General features: G+C 36.2%; 1 protein-coding gene across 13 annotated transcripts in view; it reads right to left on the bottom strand.

The window, feature by feature from the left end:
• The window catches only part of MKLN1 (muskelin 1), a 389751-nt gene that overhangs the window by 32276 nt on the left and 337030 nt on the right, over window positions 1–20445 (bottom strand). For 11 of the 13 annotated variants that reach the window (XR_013414653.1, XM_077994952.1, XM_077994953.1 and 8 more), the window contains 4 exon segments: window positions 10340–10487; window positions 8989–9103; window positions 7279–7418; window positions 2526–2628 (listed from right to left, as the gene is read on the bottom strand). Coding sequence is in view for 10 of the 13 variants with exons in the window: in XM_077994952.1 (XP_077851078.1) it covers window positions 2526–2628; window positions 7279–7418; window positions 8989–9103; window positions 10340–10487 (506 nt within the window). In the remaining 3 variants the exon portion in view is untranslated. 13 annotated transcript variants of the gene reach the window in all.

The raw sequence follows: 20445 nt of genomic DNA, 5'->3' as shown, positions 1-20445 counted from the left end.
ACCAGTACTCTGGAAACTCTGCAGAAGTGTAATGAATACAAAATGTGTTATTGTAGCTGAAAACTTATTCTCATTCCTTCTCTATTACAGAAGTCTTCTCTGAAAGTGGTATAATTGACTTAGGCATCCTTTTCTCAAGCCTTTTCTAGAAAAAAATATATTTTTTATAAGATTTATTATAAGTTCATCACCAATTCAGAACCCATGTTCTGAGACTGGAGGAAGCAAAGAACATTTTTTTGTTATATAGTTGATAGTTGTCAATGTCCTGACAACAGGCACAATGATGATGATCATAACAACCGTGAAAAAAAAAAATCTAAAAAACACTTTTCGTGTTTTGAGACTTAAATGAGAAAGTCATTTAATAACACGAAATTTTTGTAAAACACACAAACAGAACAAAAACAAGTTACTATAGGAAATGAAGAGCAGTAAGGCCCTTCTCAATGAGTGGAATGATTTCCTACAATGAAAGTGAAGATCTACATGCCTCACTGACAAATATCATCAGTATACATGTGAACTGTCACCAGAGAATTTCTTCCCCACAAACGGACTGTTGGATATAAAACATTTTAAAAGTCAAATCTGTTCACACATTAAAACAAAATAATAGTATTACAGACCAGTTATTCTCAATGTCAGGAATGTTTTCTGTTTTCTGTTCTTTAAGAGCAGACAGAAGAGAATCTTAGTGTGAGGGCATTGTTTTAAAAAGTGGGGTGATTCTGATGCCAACATACACACATACACACACACACACACATACATATACTACCATTTCTTTCTAACTTCTACTAGGGTTCACCAACTCTTGCTAGATTAAGCTTTTATGAAATGGAATGGAAGCTGGTGGCATACAAACTCCTAAGTTGTTACTACTTTAAAAAGAAGAAAAAGAGAAACCAGCTACCAAAATTTTAAAAATGGCTTAAATGAACTTGAGATACCTCCCTGTCCTGTTTTTTTCCCATCAGTTTAACTTTAAGAACAAACTGTCTTGTTTTCTTTGGCCTAGTTGCAGCTCACACAGCTGAAATTATTTACTTTGAAATATTTTGTTTTGGCTTCAAAAAATAAGGAAAAAATGATTGTTCCCAGTTACAGCCATTTTACACAGAATATGGAGAAAACACAAGGAAATCTATGCATAACTCTCAAATGTATGGCCTAACAAAATTAACATTAACGGACTCTTCACAACTAAGTACACTTATAAGTCATAAAAGATTAAATCAAATATATTCTGCCACTTGGCAAAACTATAATTATTTCTCCTATTTCCACAGTATCATCAATTGACTGAAGACAAACATATTCTGCCACTTGGCAAAACTACAATTATTTCTCCTATTTGCACAGTATCATGAACTGACTGAAGACTCAAGGAAAGACAATTAACTGTCCTCCTTCATGGGGGTTCTAAAGTATGTTCTGCAGATTCTCTACCTAGTGAAGGGCTGTAATCAATATCGAGAGACTTAGGACTTAATTTTATAGTACGAAACTATGAAAGAGTATCTCTTTGTTATGGTGCTGAAGGCACGGAACCTCTGTTGCTTGAAAGTACAATAAACCTGGAGCCTGAAAGTGATTCGACATTAAATCTGACACCTGTGTCAATGCTCAAGCATGCCGGGCACAGCTTGATACTGCTATTACAAAGCCAAAGCAAGGCAGCAGCTAACAGGGAAAGAGACCTAAGGGTCAAAACTATATATAATCAGCACAAATTCTGTGAGTGGAAGGCAAATGCACTGCAGTTCAGATATTGCTAGATGAACAAGGACAGCTGGCAAAAGGAAAAAATGACAAAAAGAATCTCAGATATTAGCGGAAAGAGAGCGTATGAAACCACAAAAATCACTGCAGGCATATTCACACACCATGGATAAGCAAACATGTTCTTAAGGATATAAAATCTTTAGAAACAGTTGTTTCTATCCCAATGTTATGTAACAAAAAACTGAAAAGTAATCATTGGCTAACTGATTTCTCAATCTTAGCAACTAGGAATGAATGAAATTAGTAGCCTATAGACAAACTATACTGCTACAACATTCACATAACTAAATATTAAGGCACCAAGGATTCTAACTCCCACCAATCTCTCTTCATTTTCTTCCTAAGCAACAGGGGATTTTTCTTTCCTCTCTTGGGGGATCTAAACTATCAACAGAAAAGTTTATATTGAAGCATTATGTAATCCTTAAGTAAAATAATCATGGGACTATGGACAAAGTAAAAATTTCTATTTGCTTTCCAAAACACAAAACTAAGTTAAAACTTTATACCCGATAATCCTTTTCTGAATGGACCAAGGGTTTTTGGTGACTTGAATCTTATCACATGAAAACATGCCTATTCAATTTTTATTTCACCGGCTCTGTGACATTTTAAAGATTATTGATGTCATCATATTTTCTTCATTTTCCTTTACACACTCAAGAGCAAAATCATTAAATATGTTAGGAAGACATTTAAAAATGCAACTTCTGAAATTTATTACCACCTTTCTTTACCTCTTTTGTCTCTTCTGGGTCTGAATGATCCACAGTTATATAAAGATCATTTTGCAAATATTTCAGAGCACTAAGGGGATCCATTTGGGCCTTTTCTTCAAACCTAGAAAATGTAAACAAGAATAATTATCTGGAGTTATGACAAAGTATCAGAAATGTCTTTCAGACCTGGAATAAAATACACTGTTACACTGTGTATGAGTTGTTCTAGATATCTAGAAAATGTCAGTTTAGGAATCCAGAAGTAACAATACTGCCATGTAGACAGTGTAGGCGTGGAGTTCTTGGAAATGTAATGGTAATGCCAGGTGGTCACAGGCAGCTGTGGTGCTAGAGACTGGGTAGGAGCATTTCCTACTCTTCTCTTAAAACTACAAGGTAGGACTAAACCAGCTACCAAACAAAGTGAATATGCTACATATTTTATAAAACAGAACTTCAAAAAATCCCAATGTGCTTCATCCAAAACGAGTAGACATAAAAATAAAAACACTTGCTTAGATTTGTATGTTTTCTAATGGAGATGCTTAACAGACACCTTGGAAACTGAAATAAGCAGGGTATCTTTAAATGAGTATCATTAACACTGATTACTTTTAATGAGATTATGTCCATGTCTCAGTCAGTAAAAACAACTGCAGCAACCACTTCTCAAGCATTTGTAATATGCTAGACATTGTAATGAGTATTTTACATGTACCACTTCATCTATCCTCACAATAATGCTATGATGATGATCTATTTTATCACCGTTTATCACAAAAAACATGAAAATAGCGTGCTGTGGCTCATGCCTGTAATCCCAACACTTTGCGAGGTCAAGGTGGATGGACGGCTTGAGCCCAGGAGTTTGAAATCAGCTTGGCCATCATGGCAAAACCCCATCTCTACAAAAATCAGCCAGGTGTGATGGCACGTGCCTACAGTCCCAGCTACTCGAGAGTCTAAGGTGGGAGGATTGCTTGAGCCTGGGGGTGCAGTTAGCCATGATCATACCACTGCACTCCAGCCTGGATGACAGAGTGAGATCCTGTCTCAAAAAAAAAAAAAAAAAAAAAACCCCAAAATGAAAAACTGAGGTGCAGAGAATGAATCTGGATGAGCTCTCCTAAACAACAAAAAACTGTATGTATCTATATATCTATTTGAAAAAGATAACGTCTCTGTTATATCATAATTACATATAGATTTATTTCTAATAAGTTGGCATGCTTTTCAAAATATACAGACAAGGAAAAGAGGAATTTCCTTTGAGTAGGAATGGCTATGAAGAGCCTTTCACGATGGCATTCAGGTTGATGGCATCCTCGGTGACAGGGTATCTGTACTTCAGGCAGGGGCAAAGACTAGCAAAATATTACAGCTCTCTTGTACCAGGCAGTACCGTAAGAGTGACAGCCAGGCTTACAGCCTTCAGATGAGAGTCCTTTAGGTAAAGACCATGTTACTCTACCATCTTGTCCACAACAGATTAGATTAGACCAAGGTTTTGGTACCCATGCTTTGATTAGCAGTTTATAAAGTGGTTTGGCAGAATTCTTCCTAATAGGGACACTCTCCCCAGGAAATGCTTTCTAAGAAGATTCTTTCTCTTGGATAATCTGAATGTGAGACATATAAGGACATGTAAAGAGCAGACAGAAATAGAGAAGGCAGTAAACAGAAGCCATGAGATGGCAGATTCTGTCCATCCGTCCATCTACCTATCTATCTATCTGTCTATGCTTCTATCTATGCCTCTATCTATCTATCTATCTATCTATCTATCTATCTATCTATCTATCTATCTATCTACCTACCTACCTACCTATCTATCCATCTATCTATGCCTCTATCTATCTATCTATCTATCTATCTATCTATCTATCTATCTATCTATGCCTCTATCTATCTATCTATCTATCTATCTATCTATCTATCTATCTATCTATCTACCTACCTACCTACCTACCTACCTACCTACCTACCTACCTACTTACCTACCTACCTACCTATCCATCTATCTATCTATGCCTCTATCTATCTATCTATCTATCTATCTAGGCCACGAGGTTGGGAGAAAGTCAGCAGTAGTCAGTAGAACAGGACAAGCAGATGGAGAAAGAAGCAGACAGAAGTACAAGGAAAAGCTACAGTAGCACCCAGCTACTAGAATTTTTTCAGTATCCTAAACAATTCTCCATCCAGTTTCACTGTTCAAATGCTGACAAGGTGCCTTAATTCCCTGAATAATCTAATAATAAATTCTTTTTCAGCTGAGGTATCCAAAGCATGGCATTATCCTTTACAACCTGAAATAACCTAACCAACACACACATACAATCCCATATCCAGTAAAGAGATCAGCTTCCTGAAAGTTATGTTTTCCACCTTCATTTTCTGAGCTATTTTTGGCTAGCAAGAACTTATCACAGACTTGTGTCTGTAGCCTAGAATCGTATTTTAATCAACAGTTCTGCCCTGTTTCTAAGTGAACAGAAATTAATCCTATCACAATTTTTTTTGCCCATTTCTACCCACAAATCATCATCAAGTTTGGAAACCTGAATGTCATATGAAAAAATAAAAGTGGTATTTTATTTATTACATCACATGACATCAGTAAGAACAAGGAGATACTTCCTTGGCACACAATATACTTCTTTCTCTCCTTCTAAATTTATATTCTAACTAAACAGAAAAATTGTTTTCCATTAAGAACAACAACAAAAATAAGCCAGTCTAGCAGTTAGTACAAGCTCCCATATTAAAAAAAGAAATCTGCATAATATTTGAAAAAGGCAATTTTTGTGTTCTACCCAATTCATAGACACAAACTTCTATCTATTCTGTCTATAATGTAGCGATGTCCCTCAAATTCTTGAATTTACCTAACAGCTTGGTAGAGAAAAAGGTCTAAAATAAGCCTTTTATTGTCAGTTTGAATTGGCAGTTGACAAGATTCTCAAGATGCCCTGAGTCATCCTTGACTGCTCTCTTTCTCTCATACCCATATCAAATCCATCAGGAAATTCTATTGGCACAATCTCCAAAGCTTATCCAGAATGTTAAGGTGCCTTCTTGATCTCTTGTGGAATGTCTCTTCCTCTGCCTGTCCTTCAAATGGTGGTGGTCCTCAGAGAATACCCAGCAACCCTTCACTCTTCTTGCTCACCCCGAGCAAGCTCCTTCTCCCCGTGACTCACAACTGTAATGTCAGGCCAAGTCTTTTCACCAAATGTTCAGATGGCCTCCACTTGCATGTCTTACAGACTTCTCAAACCTAAAGTGCCCCAAACTGAAATAATCTTTTCCAACACATAAACCTGTTGTTTCTGAAGAATTCCCCACCCGAGGGAAAGCAGCCACGAGTTTTACCCAGTTCTTCTGGAAGAAAATACAGAATGATTTTTATAAAATATAAGCCTGAATGTGTTACTCCCCTACTTAAAATCTTTCAATCTCCCCTAAGAGTAAAAGCTGAAGGCCCCTTACAAGCTGTCCCTTTCCTAGTCCCTTCAACCTCATTTCTTATCACAATCACCTCACTCATTCCACTTCCACCACGCTTCTTCTCAATTCACTCCTCAAATTATTCAGGCATTTTTTTAACCTCAGAGCCTTGACTATTACCTGTCTAGAACACTCCCCACCCCACCAGACAGCTACATGATTCAGTCCCTCTTGTCCCTTAAGTTTCTATTCAAATGCCATCTTCACTGTGCAGTCTATCCTGATATTATTTAAAACTACATTCCCACCTCCCTCACCTGTATAAACAATAACTCAATCTGTTTCTTTTCATAGTACTTACCATCTAACATGTAATATAAATTCCTTATTATGTTTACTGTTAGTCTGCCTTCTTAAGAATGGAAACTTGAGGGCAGAGTTTTGTTCATTTTCTTCATTGATACATATGTATATATGACAGTTAAGCGGTGAGCTCTGGAATCAGAATGCTCAGGCTCAAGTCCTGGCTCTGCCACATAATAATATACAGGGTCTAGCATAAAGTAATTGCCAGGCTGGTCTTCAACTTCTGGCCTTAGGCAATCCTCTTACCTCTGCCTCCCAAAGTGCTGGGATTATAAGCATGAGCCACTGCACCTGACCCTAAAGCAAATTTTTATTACCATGTAACACTACAGTAACCAAAAGGACAGAAACCCTTTTCTGCATTTTTTAGTAATTTATTACCTTCTAGGCTAAAAAGCAAACATGACTCAGGGTGGGGGAGGGTGTGTGTGTGTGAATGTATATGTATATATGAAAATGCTTGATTAAATGATTTTGCAATTAAATAATAAAGGTGATATAAAGCCACAAGCCTATTTTGAAATTGTATTGTGAAACATCAAATTAGGAAGATATAGTATAGTCAACTATATCATCACATTCACTGTTAAGAGAGTTATCAAGAGCTCAGGCACGTGCCATTAAGCTAGAACTGATCTAATTTGTAGTTAGCTTTGAGTTACTTTGATGTAGGCATGTCACCTTCACAGAAATTATTTTCCATTTTTTAACAGTTGCAAAATTTCACTTGTTCTGTTTTTATAAATTTTTAGCATCAATATCTATATTTTGTATCTTCCTTTGAAAAAGGAAAGCAAAAATAAGTAGAACAGGGCATTTACAAAATTCATGATCTTCGTAGTATTTACAGTGTCATTATTAAATATGCGAAGAGAAAGTTCTATCTCCAAAGCTAGGTAATACCAACAACAGCTGATAATGTTAATTAAATGTTTTCAGTGAATTATTTTCATACCTGTGTTTTCTTATGAGGTACTTGCAATGCCTCAGTAAATAATCTTTTGAAGGTCTACACAACTTCAGTGACCAGAAGTCATCTAATCTCATCTTTGGAGAGCAAGATTTTCCTGGATTCCCACCAAATAAATAATGAACCTATAATAAGCAAAATAAGCCAGACTTTAAAAAATGCATGCATACCCAAGATATTTTAGTAGCAGTGCATAAAAGGTTAACTTACTGAGCCTATTTAAATAAAAAATTAAAAATTATATTGCATTTTTACCAAAATCTTCTCTCGATTTTTCTCATTTCTATTTTACTTTAAAGCACCATGGCTACTTAAAAAAACTGCATGTATGCTAAAATGAGTTATGTTACCACAATTACAATGATAGTGGAAGGCATGAAACAAAAACAATGATAGGAAGAAGCTAATCCATGATATTATTTGCTGAGGACAACAAATAATGGGGATAAAATTAATCAACATATTGATCATATAACAAATATCTTAAAAATTCTGACATAAATGCTCAATTACTAAAAGTTAACAGTCAAGTCAACAGGTCAACTAGAAACTTTAAAAAATTTTAACATCTTAATTTTGCTTTAACTGAAATGCCAAATATTAAATGGCACATATAATTTGTGAAATAACATTAAAAAATTATTCCATAATTCAATACCAAAAATGAAATGCAAAAGGAATTTATGATTTCACTATTACATTAATCAGAGTTATCTGTTCCTCAGATAACTTTGGAAGATAAAACAGTGAAGAAACAGAATCACTTTCATAAGTGGTAGAAGTGAGAGTATAACTGCCTAAATTTATTGCATTTGAATGTTTTTCTGTACTTATGCAAAAGCATTTAAATATTTAAGTATTTTAATTACAATTAGTGTATAAATTTATTAAATTTAAATTAAAATATTTCCTAAAATGTTAAAAACATTTATATTCATTGGTGTTTATATAATAGAGTAATTATCCCTATCCTATAGATGGAAATTCATTTACTCCTTAAATTGAGAGGTTATAAAAGAAAGGGCTTTTACTCACTCCCATGGTAGCTTTTACCTAAAGGTCTCAAAGTATATCATGTAGAATTTAAATAATCATCCGTGGCTTAACAGAAAGAATTGGTCTCTGTCAGTAATTTACTATATAATCTAAGTCCGATCACTAAAGTACATGGTTAAGTTTAAGGGAGAAATAAAGAAATAACTCTCAACACTATGACACTAAAAATTCACAACACAAGACCATTTCACAAGGCTGATTTAAAAGATATATCACTAGTATATCAGGAAAATTAAGATAAAAAGACTTCTTACACAATGGGAAAATCTAAAACCAAAAACCATGTTATATCACAGAACAAGGTACCTGAATGCTGACAACTGTACATCTTTTACTTGGATATTCACATTGTAGAAACAATAGGCTATGTCATATCTCTAGAGCTATACAGCTAAAAAGCTGCCACTGACTATTTCCAAAAAAGGAAAAGTACCAAGAATTACAGACTATGTAAAAATGCTTATTCTCTTAAGGAATTTTAGGGAGAAGTGATATTGAGTGTTTAATATTCTATTGAATGTCTACTATGTATTTTAACTTTTTACTCAAATCCAATTTAAAACAATCAGAAAGATATATTTGGGGATTAATTCAGACAGTAGGCCATGGAAAGTTTACAGGTCAATGTAGTTAGGATACCTTGTGTAGCTCATCGTATACAAGCTGATGGGCAAACCTTGGACATGGTTCTTCTTCCTGAAGACTTTTAGTTGGATTATCCTTTGCAGCTTGATCATTCTTATAGACACAAGACCTGCAAGACACTGCTTTTAAGGCATTCTACCTTAGAGAATTAGCAGCAAAGATAATACAACTGTAGCAAGTAAATTAATTGCATGTCTAACTACTAACAAAAAATTTTAGAAATATGTTCACATCAAATATTAAAGTTCTAGTTACTCAGGCTGGGCGTGGTGGCTCACGCCTGTAATCCCAGCACTTTGGGAGGCTGAGGTGGGTGGATCATGAGGTCAGGGCTTTGAGACCAGCCTGACCAACATGGTGAAACCCCATCTCCACTAAAAATACAAAAATTAGCTGGGCGTGGTGGCGGGCACCTGTAATCCCAGCTACTCAGGAGGCTGAGGCAGGAGAATTGCTTGAACCCGGGAGGCGGAGGTTGCAGTGAGCCGAGATTGCGCCACTGCACTCCAGTCTGGGCGACAAAGTGAGACTCCATCTCAAAAAAAAAAAAAAGGTTCTAGTTACTCATAAAACACTCTGAATTTGTTAGAACTGAGTTCTGAAGTTCTTTTCATGTCCATTAAATAGCTCACGTATCCTACTATTTGTTATGAAACACAAACAGCATACATGAAAGCTCAAACTAAAGAAAGAGACGCTATTTTATGTATGTACAATAAAAAGATGTACAGTATACACTGCTGTCATTTGACTGTAAATAAATGTCCTACTTAGAAAATAATAAATTCCTTAGCTGCAGAGCACTACTCTCCATTATGAAAGGAGAAGTTCTCTGAAGTGCTTCTGTTCTGTACAATATTCACTTATGGAGCAATCACAGAATGTCAGAGCTGGATCCCTGTTTTCCCAAAGCAAAATGTGCAGCACCAGTTCTGTGGGATGCTCTATGACACAAAAGTCATGGTTTGGAAATGCTAAGTAATACTGTCCCCTCCCTGCTATAGTCAAGCCTCTTAGTTTTATGAAAACTAAGATCTGGGAACATTAAAAAAAAAAAGCATTGTTCTCAAGTTCACACAGAACTAGACTAGAAGAGAACAGAACCTAGACTAAAATACAGTTCTCTTGAGTCCCAGACCAGGAACCATCTACTACTTGAAAAACACAGAGGTAAAATCCATTCACTGAACATCACTGTATACACAGGTACTGATACTAATTTTTTGTATTGACTTTTAAATGTACAATGTCACAAATTAACATAAGACTCTTTCTTCTTTTGAATAAACCAACAACCTCAAATAACTGCTACATTGGGATTGCAGCAGATACAAGCGTTCCTTACCAACTATTCCTCACAATGTCATAAATCCAGAATGAATTTCTAACATTTTCTTCCCTCTTTTCCTTATCTTTGCTGAGTCCAGATAAGACATGTATTTCATTCAGTTCTGGATCGATAGTTGCTCTCTGTGTAAATCCTGTCATTGGAACTACAAATTAAAGAAAAAAAAAGATGAAAATACTCCCTTTAGATAGTTTAGTATTTACTTTCTTAATTCTTTCTTTCTTTGTTTATTTTTATTTATTTATTTATTTTGAGACGGAGTTTTGCTCTTGCTGCCCAAGCTGGAGAGCAATGGCGCCATCTCGGCTCCCTGCAACCTCTGTCTCCCGGGTTCTCCTGCCTCAGCCTCCCGAGTAGCTGGAACTACAGGCATGCACCACCACGGCTGGCTAATTTTGGATTTTTAGTAGCGATGGGGTATCTCCATGTTGGTCAGGCTGGTCTCGAACTCCCGACCTCTGGTGATCTGCCTGCCTCGGCCTCCCAAAGTGCTGGGATTATAGGCGTGAGCCACTGTGCTTGGCCTATTTTTTTTTTTTTTTTAAGAGACAGAGTTTCACTCTATTGCCCAAGCTGAAGTACACTGGCACAACCATGACTCACTGCAGGCTAGAACTCCTGGGCTCAAAGGATCCTCCTGCCTCAGCCTCCCAAGTAGCTGGGACTACAGGCATGCACCACCACACCCAGCTAATTTTTGGATTTTTTATAGAGATGGGGTCTTGCTACGTTGCCCAGGCTGGTCTCAAACTCCTGGCCTTAAGCAATATTCCTGCCTCATCCTCCCAAAATGCTGGTGTTACAGGCATAAGCCACCACACCCCGCCCCTACTAGTTTCTCTTGAAAATATCAATACACCTTTATTCTGCTCTATGTGTCCACATACTTAACTTCTAACACACTACAGAACTTTTTAATTAAACAATAAACAATTATATATTGCCTTCTCCTTACTCTATGAGCTCCACAAGCAAAGAGGCCGTTTTGCTCACTATTTTGTTCCCAGTATCTAGAAAAGTGCCTGGAATATAACAATTACTAAATGATTTGTGGAAAGACTAAAGGAATGTCAATTGCCAGCTACAGGGAAAAAAGAAGCAGAAAGAGGTATGCAACATAATCATTTTTACATAAGGAAGGAAAGGATATACTTTAATTAACTGATTTATTATCTGGGACAGTTCTAATTTGATTGTAGAGATTAAATATTTAAATCTTGACCTGGGGAAAAAAATTTGACAAAAGGTAAAGCACAGAGTTGCTTAATAAGGTCAGAGTCATTGAAAATATCTGTTCATAACATACAATAACTTCCAAAAAATAAAATTTAATATTCTGGGCCAGGTACAGTGGCTCATGCATGCCGTATCAGTGCTTTGGGAGGCCAAAGTGGGAGGATCACATGAGGCCATGAGCTCAAGACCAGACTAGGTAACACAATGAGACCTTGTCTCTATAAAAATTAAAAATCAGCCAAGTGTGGTGGTGTGCACATGTAGTCCTAGCTATCTGGGAGGCTGAGGTGGGAGGATCCCTTGAGCCCAGAGTTGGAAATTGCAGTGAGCTATTATCGTGCCATTGGACTCTAGCCTGGGTGACAGAGTAAGACTCTGCCTCTAAAGCAAATAAATAAATAAATAAATATTCTGGGGTATAATATGCCATTTTGTTTTCCTGAGTGGCTTAAACTCCCCGAAGTTAATAATGCTGTATTTTTCTAAGAAACCTATTAAATAAATGATCATTCTGCATTATCCAATAATCTATAAAACACTGATATGGCATATGCCAAATTTTCTTATTTTTATTTGAAAATATTATTTGAAATACAATTCCATATATATAAAGTGCATATTATGAACTCAGCTACTTCACAAATAATTGTCATGATCTAAAACAATGTCATTGTTTTAACATTTCTTTTACCCATGAACAATTATCATAAGCTCAAAAAGCTAAACAAGTATCAGACTGAAGTGAAATATTTATGTCAACCTAGAATACTATGTATGGCAGGAGATGCCAGCCATATTGATCTTGGTCTTCTTTATCTGCTTTAGTGGGACCAAATAATCCAGTATTTATTTTTTCCCAATCTACCTTAAATTCATGTGTCATTTTACATTCTTATTTGATAAATTTGGGACATTTTAAGGACTATCCAAATGCATTCCACAGTAACTATATTATAAAATTACACACACACACACAACATATAATTTGTATACACACATACACGATATTTATATGTATACACAAACATATATCAACCTGATCTTAATAACAGCCTACGCACTCATACCACAGTCTTTTGTGTATGTAAAGTCTGGTACAGTCGAACGTCCATATCCCTGGGTTCTGTGTTCAAGGATTCAAACCACTACAAATTTAAAATATTAAAAAAAAAAAAAACCCAAACAAAAAACAAAACCTATAAATGGCTGCATCTGTATTGAAGATGTACACACTTTTTTCTTGTCATTATTCCTTATGACAACTATTTACATAGCATTTACACTGTATCAGGTATTATAAGTAACCTAGAAATGACTTAAAGTATAGGAGGGGATGTGCATAGGTTACACCATATCACGGACTTGAGCATCTGAGGATTCTGGTATCCAAGGGAGGTCCTGGAACCAGTCCCTCAAGGATGCCACGGGACAACTGCCTTTTCTTAATAAGGCACGGTAAACTTTCAGAGGCGATGTGCTCAGGTTCTGACCTCTATTCCTCAGATAACTTTGGAAGATAAAACAGTGAAGAACTGGAATTACTTTCATAAGTGGTAGAAGTGAAGAGTATAACTGCCTAAATTTATTGCACTTTAATTTCTTTAGATAACTTTGGAAGATAAAATAGTGTAGAACTGGAATTACTGTCATAAGTGGTAGAAGTGAAGGATATAACTGCCTAAATTTATGTATTTAAATTTATTCTATTTTGTCTTAATAGTGAGTCTTTGAATTAAAAATTTAATAACATGGCTTGGCAAACTATGGCTTGATGTGGCCTGCTCAGGGTAAAATCAGGCAATGTCCATTCATTTACATGTTGTCTACAGCTGTTTTCACCTACAATAATCATCAGAGCCTATAACTCACCAGAGATAAAAGATGGAAAACTTCCAAATAAGTCATCGAATACAAAGAGGAGAAGTAGATTGTGAGGAAGACTTCCGTGGAGAGCTTCTAATAAGGACATAGGGGCCTGAATAAGAATGACAGCAGAGCTTAAAGTAACTCCTAATCTTTACTTTGTTAATCATACAGGTTCCCAACTGTGTGCCTATTCTCAGCTTATGCATTCTGTAAGAAAGCTTGGTTGACAGTATGTGCTGCGCACTTGTACAAGACCTTGATCAGTGTCTCATTTATGAGAGAAGCCTACTGGAAAAAGAGACCTATACATTGTAAAAAAAACCACTGTTAACTATCTTTCTTAATTGATACAGTCCTTTATTCATAAATGTTAAAGTTTAGACATGAATTATAGACATACGAGGAAAAAAATCAACAGTGCAAAAGAGAGGGACCTAGATGAACAAATAGAACAACTGGGAAAAGACAAATCACAGAAAAGAAAATAACTCGGGGGCGGGGGGGAACCCATCAGTATCCTTGAAGAGATTAAAGAGAATATTCCATGTGCAAAACAAGAATAAGCTACCATAAAAAGGAGCAGGGACTATGAAAAGATACTAAAAAGTAAAACTATGACCAAAAACTTCAAACGACAGAATGAAAATACAGACATAGTTAGAAACAAAGTCAGTGGTCTCTAGATAAAACTGATAAATCATCAGAATAAAGAGCAAAAAGATAGAAATGATGAGGGAAAAGTTAAAGGACACAGAGGATATATCCATCGAAGTCAAATTATCTGAAAAAAAGACCAGAAGGAAAGAAGAAATAATGTAGAAGAAAAAATAAAAAAAGTTTCCCTGAACTGGGTGTCCGGTTTGAAAGAGCCCACTGCAAGCTAGGCATGTTTAATTTAAAAAGATGGTGCACACATACATCTATATCTATGTTTAATTTTTAAAAAAAGATGATATACAGATGTACATCTCTACCTTAATACGAAACGTTAAAACTCCAGGAAAAGAAAAATTCTAAAAGCTTCCAAAGAAGGAAACAGCAGATTACTATATACAGAGGAATAAAAATCAAACTAACATGAGACCTTGTCAGGGGCTCAGAACACAATACACTCTGGCATGCTAAGTACTTTGAACTAAAGGACACTGGAAGGCCTCAGAACAGCTTCAGTACCAAGTTCTCTCTCACTTCTTTTGCCCTCCTGCCTCTCTTCCCTCATTCTCCCTAGAAGTGAGTTCATCAAATCAGAATTCCTCTTCCCCAAGGTGGGTCATAAAAACTAGAACCTCTTTTTCCCAAAGTCAGCCTAGACTTTCAAATTCTAAAAACTTGAATTACTGATCCAACTTTCCTCTGCCTTTCTGTCTAGGAGCTGGCCATAAAGAAATTCTGTGACCCACCCTTGTCTGATGGTAGGTCCTAAGACCCTTCTCTAGCAGGGTCCTGCCCCATACCCAGGAGGAAGAAATGCTACACAGAGGGGCCAAGAAGAATCCGAACAGACAGGCCTTGATGGATTTCCCCACCTCAGTCTATCTGCATTAAATCATAGCCATTTACCAAATCACATTGCTAACCAGCTGTTCATTCTTCATTAAATCTCAGCATAAAAATGGACAGTTTTCCCTGTATCTTTGGGTCATTTCTTCTGAAGGCTCACACACCACATGAAACTTTGATTAAATCAATTTGTTATGCTTTCTCGTTAACCTGTCTTTTATTATAGGCATGTCAACCATGACTCTTATAAGGGATGAGGAAAAGTATCACAACTCTTTTGGCCCCTACAACTTATCAGTAACAATGAATGCTAGAATACAATGGAAAAACAACTTTAAAATTCTGAGAAATATAAAAAGATACGGAACCAACCTTCCATTTCCAGTTAAACTAGCAATCTTAACGAGGGCAAAATAAGGGAATTTAAGTTCATACATATGACTAGATATATACAAAAAACAAAACAAAACAAAACAAAAAAACAAAAAAACTTCTTTAAGGAGATACTCCAACAAAACAGAAAAAGGAATCCAAGAAAGAAGATGACATGAGATATAAGAGATGGTGGAACTGATATATAACACGGGAAAGGAAAGTTAGAAAGAAAATCAAGATCCATTAACTCTTGAGCCTTGTATATGACATTTTAGTGTTAACAATATAGAAGAGTTTCTTCTCTATATTCTAACCACAATACCTGAATTTATATAGTGTCCCATTTTCCCCTTCCGCCATGGTTCCATGACCTAGAATATTGGTCCTAGTGTTTTTCTTCAGGCAACAAAAAATTTTGATCACCATTTATCACATACTTCTAGCATTTCCTAGATTCAGTTTTCACTGAGTCCTGCTCCCAGATGGGTTTCTATTGTGGGTCTCTATATGGCAAATGTGCTAAGGTAAATATGCCTGAGAATATTTTATGTCACCCTCACATCTCAAAGTTAGGAAGATTTAAATTTCTTGGTTCAAAGTTGTTTTTCTTGGCTGCTTTTAAACTTTATCCTTTTTTCTCATTCCACATTGCTGTTCAACTGTCACACGTCTATGTTCTTGTTCCCTTATAGGTCATCTGCTTTTTCTCTCTGAAATCTTTCAGCATTTTCTCTCTGCTAATCTTAATTCTACTTTAATCTGCTTATGTATGTGCTTTCCCTTATTTGTTCTATTTGGTACACTATGAGTTCTTTTGCCTATCTGAAGTCTTTCATCATTTTTGAATTTTAGGAAATGTATCTCCATTATTTCTACAATTATTTCACCTACTTTTTTTTGGAGACAGAGTTTCACTCTTGTTGCCCAGGCTGGAGTGCAGTGGCACAATCTCAGCTCACTGCAACCTCCGCCCGTGGGTTTAAGTGATTCTCCTACCTCAGCCTCCCAAGTAGCTGGGATTACAGGCATGCACCACCAAGCCTGGCTAATTTTTGCATTTTTAGTAGAGACAGTGTTTCAATATGTTGGTCAGGCTGATCTTGAACTCCTGACCTCAGGTGATCCACCCATCTTGGCCTCCCAAAGTGCTGGGATTACAGGTGTGAGCCCCCGTGCCTGGGCTTAAATTTTTATTTTTCTTTTCTTCTGGAATTCCTTTTAAGATGTTGGTACTTGTACAATTCTCTATCTTTCTTAGTTTTTCTATTCTATTTTCTATTTCTTTATCTTTTTTCCCTGCTTTTTCCTGGGAGAGTGCTCTAATCTTCCAATTGATTAATTCATTCATACCATCCTACTTACATTTATTGTAGTCTTTATTTTAATTATATTTTTCATATCTACTATTTCCATATGGTTCTGTTTTTATAATGTTTGGATCTTATTTCATATTACTAGTGTGTTCCCTTACATCTTTAAGTTTATTCATCATGCTTATTTTAAATTCTTGGTTCACCTGTTGTTGTTGGTTTTTTTTTTGAGATGGAGTTTTGCTCTTGTTGCCCAGGCTGGAGTACAATGACACAGTCTCAGCTGACTGCAACTCCCGCCTCCTGGGTTCTGGGTTCAAGCAATTCTCCTGTCTCAGCCTCCCGAGTGGCTGGGGACTACAGGCACATGCCACTGCGCCTGGCTAATTTTGTATTTTTAGTAGAGACGGGGTTTCTCTATGTTGGTCAGGCTGGTCTCAAACTCCTGACCTCAGGTGATCCACCTGCCTCGGCCTCCAAAAGTGCCGGGATTGCAGGCATTAGCCACCATGCCTGGCCATTCATCTGTTTTAATAATTCTGCTTTACATCATGTATGTCTTTTTTGTTTTTTAAGACAGTTGTAGTCCTCAACTGTCTAGTTATGTCAGCATGCAAGGTAATGTTTTTCAGGGAATCAGCTCTTCTTTCCGATAAGATATACTAGACAGGACTCAAAGGCCAGGCCTTAACTGGCATCAGTACTGGTAGAGATTAAGGAAAATAGAGAGGAAAAGTCGTAGGGTTGTGAACCATAGGCACAAAGAATCAGAATCATTTCCATATATGATCACACCCCTATGCAACAGTTTCGTACCTTTAAACCCTTCAGAGGAAGTAGAAGGCAGTCTCCCTCGACAAAGGGAGGAGAGAAGAAGAAATGAACTATTGAGAACAGATGGTCAGTCCACATGTTTTCATCAACTTTGAACTCCAGCACGGTTTCTGCACTGCCATAATGTTTGCCCACGGAATTCTGACACTAGTAGGATAGGCTACCGCTGCTAGTTTCTATAGTGAAAGGGTAAAAATTAACTGAAGGTTGATCTGGGGGAGAGAGAGCCTTCAGTCTCATTTAAGGAGTTTCTGGAATCCACCTGCTCTCAATTTTATTTCTCTGGGGTTGATTCTGGGGAAGGGAATCAGCAGCCTGTGTCAGTTTGCTACTTTGGCAGAAGTACTTTTCATTTTATAGCATTCTATGTTATTTGAGTTTTGCTTTATTGATCATGTGAATTCCATTACTTTTATAATAATTATAATAAAAAAATGAAAGCTGGTTAAATAAAAATGGCAGTATCAGAAAACAAAAAGACCTAAAGGCCAAAACCAAGAAAGCAGCTTTCATTCTAATATGGCAAAACTATTAATACAGTTTTCTGTACTGATTTTCCTTGCAAGATGAAAACAAGGCTATCTTTTCCATTTTTAACAGTTTCTTTTCTTTTTTCTTTTTTTTTTTTTTTTTTGTTTTGAGGCAGGGTCTCACTCTGTCACTCAGGCTGGAATGCAATAATGTGAATTCAGTTCACTGCAACTTCTGCCTCCCAGGTTCCAGCAATTCTTCTGCCTCAGTCTCCTGAGTAGGTAAGACAATGGCCATGCATCACCATGCCAGGCTAACTTTTGTATTTTTAGTAGAGCTGGGGTTTCACTATGTTGGCCAGGCTGATCTTGAACTCCTAACCTCAGGTGATCTGCCCACCTCGGCCTCCCAAACTGCTGGGATTACAGGCGTGAGCCACCAAGCCCGACCAATTTAACAGTTTCTAATGGGTATAGTTGGGGGAGGAGGGAAGGACAAAAGATCTGCAACATATATGATTTTAAAAACTTTAAGATTCAACTGCTAAAAAGCTCAACTGAATGCCAGGACCTTAACCAGTCTTTCACCTTAACCAGTTTAGAAACTGACTCACAAAGAAAAATTAATCAAGCAGATCAGTAAATGTTAATCATTAACATATTTTGAAAGAACATTTATCTGAAAGAAAATAAGAATGATACAACAATCATCACTGCCAACTCGTTATTTTTAGAATTGTTTTAGGAAGTTACAATGATAATCCTTCAACTCTATTTCTTCTTTAACATCTTTAAAACTCAAAATAGAACAGCTAAAGGGGAAGTAAAAAAATTTTATCTATATGTCTGAATCACATCTTTTCTCTTCCTTCCTTGGTTTATCCTCTAAGCAAATGGGAGAGATTGTCAGAGTATTTAACATAAAGAAACCCTGTGGGAGGGGGGATAAAAAGAAGTTAACAAACATTTTCGAAGTCCTTTGAATTCCTGAGGAAGATATGTTATTGCATTAACTTATGAATTAATCTCAACTCTATTTTTGCTTCATGGTCCAGTGCACATACTCATTACTGATTTGCTAAGACAAAGGAAAATAACAATCTTCAGAGCTGTCACAGAAACACAGAATCTAATAAAAAACAGCTTTCCATGAATTCACTATATATTAGGGTATTTTCAGCTCCAAGTAACAGAAAACATAACTAACAGTAGATTAATTAGCTCATGTAACAAAATTTTGCAAGTAGCTCCAAGATTGTTTCAGAGTTCAACCAAATCATGGTGCTAGGTTAACTTTCGGCAATTTTCTTGGCCTTCTCATTTTTGAAACTTGCCAGTACCAGCTCTAAGCATCACATCCTTATATGGAGCACCCAAAGCAGGGAGGGAAAGAATTCTTTCAGCATCTCTCTATTGCCATCAGGGAAGACATTTTTGTCAAATGTCCTCCAGTAGACTTTCTTTATGTCTCACTGGCCAGAACTGTGTCACATGGGAGGAATGTAAACTGAAATAATTTGCCAAAGGATAATAATGACTGGTTTACACTAACAATGATTCACCATTCATCCCCTGGGGTTAGGCAACTTGCCATTACACAAAATTATGGTTTGGTTAACAGAAGAAAGAGCCAATGACTCTTGGGTAAGCAAACAACAGTGTCTGTCACATCCTTCTCTTTGAAAGTTGGGACATTTTAAAGGTTGGATGGGGACCTATTAAGCACTAGCAGCAACTTCAGTTCAGAACTAACTTCTATTACTAGCTTTTGACACTCAACAATATTTACTGATTTATCTCAGCTGTATTAAGCTACAAAAAACCTGAACTCATTGAATGGACCAACCAATTTATTTACTGGTGGACAATCAAATAAATAAAAATCAAATAAATTGATGGTCAATCTATCTCCAGATTTTTTCTCCTTGCATGCAATACTATGATAAATATCTCTGTATAGTTTATTTTTTGTGGATGTATAAAAGTATATGAGTAGGAAAAGTTCCTGGGTTTTGTAAAATGCTTAGTCAAAAAAACATATTTTTTGCATTTTAACAGATAATGATAAAGTACTGTTTAAAAAAAAAAAAAAAACGGGCTGAACCAAATACATTTCAACCAGAATGTAAGATACCTGCTTCCTCATGGCCATACCAACATTCACTGAGTGTGATCTTTTAATTTACACTTAAAAGTTATGAATAAAGCTGAGCATCTGTATATGTGTAAATTTACTGGCAATATGAATTATTTTTTCTTTAAAGTATCTATTCATATCATTTGTCATTGTTCTACTAGAGGATTATCCACCTTTTATTGGTTTGTAAGAGTCTTTTGTTCATTGTAGGAACTAAGCTTTGTCTTCATTGCTAGCTTGTCATTATTTGATATTTTAACAATTTTTTATATTTTTTAATTTTGCAAAAATCAAACATTCTTTTTCTTTACGATTTCTGGGTTTTGTGGCATGTTTAGAAAGGTCTTCTCTTAATCCTAGATTATTAAAAACAAT

Source organism: Macaca mulatta, chromosome 3 (genome assembly GCF_049350105.2).
Source record: "Macaca mulatta isolate MMU2019108-1 chromosome 3, T2T-MMU8v2.0, whole genome shotgun sequence".
In the NCBI taxonomy this organism is placed as follows: domain Eukaryota; kingdom Metazoa; phylum Chordata; class Mammalia; order Primates; family Cercopithecidae; genus Macaca; species Macaca mulatta.
This window is presented reverse-complemented; position numbering and strand designations above follow the sequence as displayed.